General features: G+C 36.0%; 1 protein-coding gene across 1 annotated transcript; it reads right to left on the reverse strand.

Moving 5' to 3' along the window:
• Positions 1 to 2,856: 2,856 nt before the first annotated feature.
• LOC141642397 (FBD-associated F-box protein At4g10400-like) lies at positions 2,857 to 7,541 on the reverse strand. The gene is made up of 4 exons (XM_074451183.1): positions 7,402 to 7,541; positions 3,977 to 4,983; positions 3,314 to 3,484; positions 2,857 to 3,224 (listed from the first exon to the last, which is right to left on the reverse strand). The coding sequence occupies exons 2-4, from the start codon at positions 4,964 to 4,966 to the stop codon at positions 2,958 to 2,960; spliced, it is 1,428 nt and encodes a 475-aa protein (XP_074307284.1). The 5' UTR covers positions 4,967 to 4,983; positions 7,402 to 7,541; the 3' UTR covers positions 2,857 to 2,957.
• Between the last annotated feature and the right edge of the window lie 1,484 nt (positions 7,542 to 9,025).

The raw sequence follows: 9,025 nt of genomic DNA on the forward strand, positions 1-9,025 counted from the left end.
TATGCTTTAACCTTAAGTGGTGAGCAGTGAGTCGGAAGAATTCCATAAAAGCTAAAGTAGTTGACTCGGTAACCCAAGTAAAGTACTTAGCCGTATGTGATGCTGTTAAGGAAACCGTTTGGATAAGTAAGTTCTTAACTGAACTCGGTGTTGTTCCTTCAGTGGAGGAAGGTGTTCCTCTATTGTGTGTCAATAAGGAGTTATTGCATAGGCTAAAGAGCCAAGGGTCTACCAACGATCTACACATGCTCTTCGGAAATTTCACCTGATGAGAGAAATGTTCGAACATGGAGATGTTCAAATTCATCAGGTGTAAGGGAAAGAAATGATGCAGATCCTTTCACTAAGGTGCTTTTATCAAAGGAGTTTGACAAGCGCTAGTTGGATCAAGGATCAAGGTTCATGACCGATTGCCTCTAAGTCAAGTGGGAGATTGTTGGAACTATGCCCCAGAGCAATCGTTATGAAACGTTTTTGAACAAATTTCATACAGTGTAATTATTAATGGAGATTAATAATTAGATGGCTTTTTCTTATTATCTTATTAAGGTATTAATACGATGATAAGTCCTTGATTAAACTGGTATATTTGACATCATAATGGAGATTATGATAATGAGAGTCGAGTATTATAAAGTTTAGTCTAAAAATGTTCTTGGTCATGTGATTTTCAGAATGGGACTATGATAATCCGGATAGACCAATATATTGATAACGTTACTCACAGGATGAGTATTAATGGATCTCATTCATTAAGTTATAATATAAATAATGCATATGGAGATATGATTATTGAACGTGACCAACAGTGAGATTTCCCAAATGGTTATTACTACCTATGCACTGTCAATGTGGGAAATTCTCTTAAGGAGTAGTTGTATATTTTATCCTTTGACCTGAGATCATCATTGTAGTTAATAGACTACTTATTGTATTTAGATACCGGACACCTAGTGTGTAAAAATGCTAGTTGAATGGTCATTGGGTATAATTAAGTACCTATGTAATTAGTGGTGAGTCAAGATGGAATCCGTCAACTCAAGGTAATGAGTTTGAACTCTATGTTGTCATTAATCTTATTGGTTATATAAAACCTTGGCCAGGGTAGACGAATGATTTAAGAAAGGAGCTTCTTAAAGTCATTTCCGACCAATAATGATAGGCATGTAACATAGTGGTCGTCTAGTGGGGTTTGACAGTCAAACCATACCCTAGGACGATTCGGAGTTGGAACGATGGAGGGAAATAAATACAGTATCCTTTACCAGGTTCGAGTACAGTGAATATTGGTATTCATGCTATCCGGCCGTCGGGGAGTGTTGTTAGACGCCAACCTCGATTAATAGTTAATGAGATTAATTATTACCGGTTTAGCGATGAACCTATGTGGTCACACACTTACGGTGTGATATTTAACGTTTACGGTTATTTAATTTATTATGAGATAATTAATTAAATAATCTCGACGACATATTTTTATATTGTCCGCTAACACGGCGGTCATAAATTGGTCTAACCCCGAAAATACGGAGTTTCTAGTGTATCCACACCGGTAGATAGACTAACGTTCTCAACCCTTGAGACGACCTCGGATATAGAGAAAACACTTTTCTCACTTTTATTATAAGTATGAGAGTATGTGTCCCTTTACTCAGTTTTACAAGTTTTTAAATGCAATAGGTCTCAGGAGGACCGTATTTTTGTCTTCCGCTGCTACATGTGATGTACCGCGGTCCCTTCATTATTTATATATGATCACACTGCTGGTGCAATCATAGTTGAGATAGTTTGGCAATAAGTCAATATTTAGGGTAAAGTTTGGCAATAAGTTATTTAGTGTAAGGTTATTTCCGACTCGAACAACACTTAAGAGGAACTGAATGACACACTGTATATGATTTTCCAACGTTATCACTTTTAAGAATGTGTTTGACAAATGCTCCTTTATCTCAATCAAACTAAAGTTGATATTAAAAATTATACACTTCATAAGTTGTCACATGTGAATTTAAATCTTATATCTATTTCATAACATGTCGTTTCAGAATGAGTAGATTTAAAAAACAATCAAGATCAAGCCAATTCCGCATCAATTTTAAGGAATACTCTAAAGACACTATTATAATATAAATCGGGCAACGCACGGACATGAAATCTAGTTCATTCTTAAAATAGAAAGAACAACAAATAATCGAGACACTCTAATATGGAAAAGGACAACAAATGATCGTGACAGAAAAAGTATATCCAAAGTAACTGATCTTGGACCAAGCTTGACCGAATACCGAAATTTTAAAAAACAAGGACCGATGATCGAACGAAGGTGAATTTGGTCCACGCCAAATGGTCTAATATGGACTTAAGCTTGCCCAGCTCTAAAATAACACCCAGCCCGAACAAGCTATGCTAATATAAACTAACCTGAAAGGACTCTTATAATAATATGCAAAAGCGATATGAATCACTCATTTGTTCGGAGATTCCCAACAGAAAAAAATATTTCCACATAGTTATAACCCGGGTCTCCAAGGTACATAGAAACGTTAAATTTATTGATAATATAGAAACTAAAATATTTATTTTATTTAAATATTATACCGAACACTCTATATAGAGAATTTATGATTTTCAAATATCTTCCAGTGAGATGACCTCTTTTTTAAAGTAACTTTTTAGTCATCACAAACTCATTCTCAAAACATTGTCTAATAACACAAACAAACATTTTTAAGACATGATTGTCTGAGATTATATCCTTCAACATTTACTGAGAACATATTTTATATATAATCCACGAGTACTAAACTAGTAACTAAATGATAATGATATCCTCATATAAGTTAGTAACGATTTTTGTGTAATCCATACACAACACCGATGTAAGACCCAATTCAAAGTATGATCCAAACACGATCCATAATCAGTTTTCTTGAATGTCTAAGAACACTAGTAATTCCTTAGTTGCAAGAAAAGTCTACAATTGCATTCGCTGAAGCTCTCTTCAATCTTGATACTTGCTTAACAAAGTCCAGCTCATCAACTGCAGTTAGTCGATTCTCCTCAAACGTAATTTCCAATTTCTCCAAGACGACTGCATTTCTTAGTATAAGTTCTATTAGTTGGAGCTGACCTTCACAACATTTTCCGAAACCAAGGATGATGACATTTTTAAGTTGGGGCATTACACAAGTAGATAACTCAGAGCCAAGTACTTCATTATAACCCTGACAAAAATTAGAAGAGAAGACTCGATCAATATGACAATATCACAAGTGAATTAAGTAGAATAACAAACAAAACTGTTTATGCTAACCTCACTTCCCGATGATACTCCATGGTCTATTATGAGCTTCTCTAATCCCACTGAGCTTTTCACCAACTCAAGAATAACTTGAAGACATCTTTCATTATCCCACCGTGGCTGCAACGCCAAAGTCTGCCATCTATTTTGTGGAAAATCCACTTTCTTTAAGCGACATAATTGCTGAATAAGAAGAAAATTTTTACGTGATTCTGTGCAAGTAATCCATCAAATTTGCAAAAAACTAACAGTAACAGTAGAGATCAATAAAAAAAACACAAAACTTCATATCAAATAGATTTTTGAAGAAAATTAATATGTATCCCATTACTCGATCCTCCAACTTTACGCCTGCATTTGAATTGTTAAGACAACTCCACATTTAAAAGAGGAGTAGCCAGTTTGGAGAGCCATTCTGCTATAGTCACTTTCTCAACCGTTGTAGTTAAGTGTATAATATGAGTCAAAGTCGACATCAATAAACAAACTTGATTCCTCACTCTGCTTGTCTATTTTTCTCTGAAAAATAACTCATATCTTGTCATTGAACATCGTAGATAAATACAGAGTACTCCGTATTGAGTCAGTTTACCTCAAAAAAAAAAGAGACCAAGTTATACCGTTGTACTCAATTAAAGGCCCAACAAATTTGAACGAACAATTACGAAAACGCACCTTAAAGGCTTGACTTGACAATTTAAACAGCTCAGCATCTCGAAAGTGCCTCAAAAATGCCTTTGTTTTTAGGCCAGACGGACATTTAGGTAAATGCCCGACATTTACCTCTTGAAGGGAGGAAACATTAATCACATCCAGCAGAAATGACCCAGAATTTTTACATCGTGTATCAACTGCAATATTCAAAATTTCCACATGGGGGCAATTAAGAGTAAAAGAGCTGTCGGGCATTTCGACTATGTTTAGGTCCAAATTCTTAGCACTTGGAGCAGTAACGTTCAGATCTCGCAATCCTTCAACATTACATAGTTTCAGTTTTTGCATAGAAGGGCATGCAGATATCAACTGGTTGAATGCCTCATTACTTCCATGAACACCGATAAGCGTTAATTTTCTTAAAGCTTTCATGTGGAGTTGAGGTTGATGCTCATACTGCACAAGCATACTACCAAAGAGTGTAAGCCTAACTAGAGATTGACATGTGAAAACACAGCGAGGTGGAGTAATATCATCACGATAAGCACAATAGAACAATAGATCTTTGACTTCTCTATCAGCGGCAAATTTCAGCCACACTTGAACATCGTCAATAAGCCATGGATCTACATGATTACTTTTATTAGTTTTATAACCCCCGATATCAAGGTGAAAAGAGTCAATGGTGGATCTTCTATGAAGCAGCAGCACATTTCGGACAAAGCGAGCAAAACGTGAAAATGCCTCACTCGTTTTTCGTTTTTCTTCATCAAAAGCATCAACATCATTAACATCAACATGATAATTTCTAACATAGTGATGATTGAAATCAAAGTCAAGAGCAGGAAGCATGGTCCAGAGATTTCCGAAGCGGCGAAGTAACATTGTTCTAACAGCGTCTCGATTAGGCATAAACGAAAGAATATGCACAAGCACTTGATCAGGCATCTCACTCAACCTATCTAGGCCAACATCAACCTTTGAAGAATGCACAGGCTTTTGGGGTTTCATACTTTTTATGGGAGTACCTGATGATTTTTCAAAGTAAAAGCTTGATTCAGATTTCGGTAACAATCCTTCTAAATGTAATCAAACTTCATTTTACCCGTTGACCGACTTTTCCCTTCACAAAGAGCAGTCCAACGGGACTAAATGGTTGAAATAGATGGAATACTACTTTACCCCAAAAATAATGGCCAATACGTTCCTCGTATGACTATGACAGTAATCACTAGAGACGTCAAAATGCTCTCCGACAACAATAAAATGATCACTTAAATTATGAAAATGATACTATCTAAACGGGTGGACATTAAAAGGGTACTCTGTATCCCGTAATGCATAAGCATAACTAATAGTACAACGTATTACAAAAGGGATTACTTTTTTTTTTTTTTTTAGGTAAGAAAACTAGGTTGATAGAGTAGGACCAACCTATCTCATCCTTTCGAATGAGGGAGGTAAGTTGAAGCCACCGGCTATCAAACCACCTCGAAAGAGTTGGACATGAATGTCCAACCGAAGCCATGAAGTCAGCAACCTTGTTGGCTTCACGAAAGAATGTTTAATTATCACTTCATCGAAAAAATGAAAGTCTAATTTCACATCCTTGATAATACTAGAAATTTCCCACGGAATTTGCCAAGACTCGAATCGAGTTAATAACACATAAGTTGTCACCCTCCACAATTAACTTCGAGATTCCTAAGTATTTAGCTGCTAAAATACCTTCTTTTAAAGCAAGTGCTTCCGCAACAAGGATACTATTGGATCCGCACTTTTTTGCTTCCAACAAAACAACTTTACCATTGTGATCTCTTATAGAATATCCTAAAGCAGCTTTATTACCTTCTATTCTCGATCCGTCAAAATTTAGCTTTAGGAAATCGTTTGTAGGTTTTTCCCACCAAATCTCTTCCTTACTAGAATTGTTTCTAGCTGACTCTTCTACCTCAGGATTGTTGAGATCCTTAAATCTAGTCACATTCCATGTCTTTGTGCTATTATTACATAAAGTAATAAGTTTGCTGATACTTAAATTAACATTATTAAAGATAATATCATTTCTATGAAACCATGTATTCCACCAAATAAAAATAATCTTTATAAAGTCATCTTTTGGAATTAAATCCTTGAGATAATTAAGTTTCATTTAAAACTTTGACTTGTAATAATACCATAATTTGACAAAAACTCGTTGAAACTAATAATATTCAGGTCTTGGATGACAGACCCAATCAAGGGACATTCGTAAAAGAAATGATCTTTGTTTTCAATAGGGTTGTTGCACAAAACACAATGAGGTGGGACATCAATATGACTCTTGAGAAGTCTACTTTTCGTTGGAAGGCCGTCAACACAGGCTTTCCAAAGAAAAAATTTCAATTTAGAAGGAATATTCAATTTCCAAATCCACTGAAATTCACATTTGTCAAGAGTTTGATCGAACAAACCTTGCGCTAAAAAAGTTGCTGTTTTGGTAGAGAACTTTCCATCTACGGACAACCCCCAAATGAGGGTATCTGGAATATCATTATGTGGCACTGGAATATTAGTAATCTGATTAACAATATCGTTATTCACTAAAATGGATAATTTACAAACATTAGTAAAATGGATAATTTACAAAAGGGATTACTTTGATTACGAGTAAGGTCCTCTCAATTTCTTCCCTCTTTATTACCCATCTACATATCAATGGCCACAATGTTGACCAGGGAGAAAATAAATAACGCGGATTTATTTAACGCAATTGAATTCCACATCAAATGTAGCACAATTCAGTCAAATCCGGACCATCAGTTTTCTCACCAAGTTGAAGAGCTGAGGAAAAGGAGAGGACCCATTTCCGATTCCAACTAACTAGAGCGGTCAAGTCTCACATAAGAAACCAAGAATGACTAATTAAATAAATAGTTCAATTGCCAAATGCTAATGCTAACAAAATTAATAAGATGGCGACTCCGGTGGTACCGAGTCTCGGTCGGTACCACCCCCACACATACACATGTAGGGTCCGTAGACATTAAAATGATGGACCCTACATAAGGACACGCGAGAGGTGTGTCACACTGTCACCCGGTAGCGCCCTAGCATTGCCCATGATTAAATAATAGATCATGACATGAATAGACAATCATTCTCTGAACAACATTTAAATTTCATGGTTATCAAGTGATTAACTAATCATATTAAGATTTATTAGCCTAATTGTAAAAATAATCAAGGATTTATAAAAATTAGTACAGGCATGCTAGTTAATTAGCCTAATTGTAAAAACACAAACACAAATACTTGGGTGGAGCGGTCTTCTACGGAATTTCATAATAACTGCTTTTACCCAGTAATTAGGGTTGCGTTTTGATCGGTTTTAATATTGTATTAGTGTAAAACCGCATTACATTATCAGAAATTGAAATTGAGAGTAGAAAAGCGAACAAATTTACCTGATGAGAGATGAGAGTAATGGTAGACCTACTGACGAGTTCGATTGGCGGGATTTCGGGATGGGCAGCTCTCAGGGAAACTAATTGGTTTTTTTCTACATAATAGTATAACTAGTTTAGATCTCGTGCACGGTCATTGTAGAGTTTTTATTTTTAGAAAAAAAAAATTAACTATATAAAACTATTCAAAAATTTGAGTAATATGTCATGAAATGTATATATTTATAAACAAAATTAATGAAATTGTTTATAGTTTTTTTATTAGCATATCATTTAATTCCGATTTAACATACAAAGAATGAATTTTTTATCACAAAAATCTTAGAGACAAATTTTAAAAATAAGAGATTATATCAAAATAGGAAAGTAATAAGAGATTTTATCAAAATAGGAAATGTAGTTTAGGCGGGAAAACTTGAAATTTTTCCTATTCTTTTAGTAAATAGGGGATACCCTCCCAAGTTTTTTCAATTCTCACGTGATACCTCTCATCTTTTTACTAAGGGCTGGTCAAACGGGCGGTCTGGGTGGGCGGGTTGGGGGCAGGTCGGTCTTGGTTTGGGGGACCCATAACCGGCCCGATGTAGAGGCGGGTTGGTCGGGGTAAAAGGGAACCCGAGGAGCGGGCTTTAGGACGGGTCTATGGTGGGTTCGGGTTGGGGCGGTTCAGACTTGGTTTGGAAGACCCGTAATTGGCCGAGTAGGAGGATGGGTCGGGCCGTGCTAGGCTGGAGGTAGGCCGAGCCAAAAATGACTCAAATGGCGGGTTGGGCCTGACTAACAAGCATTTTTTACCAGCCCTATTGGTAATTTGGTACACCTAATTTTCATTCATCCTTTTCACTTTCATTTTACACATTCTTACCTCATTGGCGTCTTTTTTCCGCTTGATCTCAGTCTTTTTGCACGCTCACATTTTGACAATAATTGCATAAAATCTTGATCTTTTTCCATTTAGAACTCTTCAATTTGCACTAAAAGTGGACTCGGACACAATCGTAGATATAACTATACAAGTACTACTAGTACATCCCAAGCAAATTTAGATGGTACATGAGATTGGGTCCTCCACCATGTTAGAATATCGGAATGTTCCCCCACCGGAAGAATTGTCAAAGTTTAGATATTCCGGGCTCGCTTGGAATGGGAGTAATTATTAAGGGAGTAATAGAGCCAAAATGAACTAAAAAATGGAGGGAATGGATGGGGATAGGAGATAGAAATGGGGAAATATAGTGTAATAGTTCCTCCATTAGGGGGTAATTGTTACCTACCTCCCCCTCAAGTAATTATTACTCCCCTAATGGAGGAACTATTACACTATATTTCCCCATTTCTATCTCCCATTCTCATCCATTCCCTCCATTTTTTAGTTCATTTTAGCTTTATTACTCCCTTAATAATTACTCTCATTCCAAGCGAGCCTCACTAATAACATAAGCGGTGGAAGAGCTTTGAGAAGAAGAAATTTGTGTTATATTTAAAGATTTTGTGATCTAATTTCAGAACGTCCGAGTTAGCTGTTTTCCTCGGTCAAGTGATAGTTGATTGAATCAAAGGAAAACATTTGACTTAGGTTGATTACCAATTGCATTTGGATCAGATTTTGAATTCGTTTTAGCCT

This window comes from Silene latifolia, chromosome 2 (genome assembly GCF_048544455.1).
Source record: "Silene latifolia isolate original U9 population chromosome 2, ASM4854445v1, whole genome shotgun sequence".
Lineage (NCBI taxonomy): Eukaryota > Viridiplantae > Streptophyta > Magnoliopsida > Caryophyllales > Caryophyllaceae > Silene > Silene latifolia.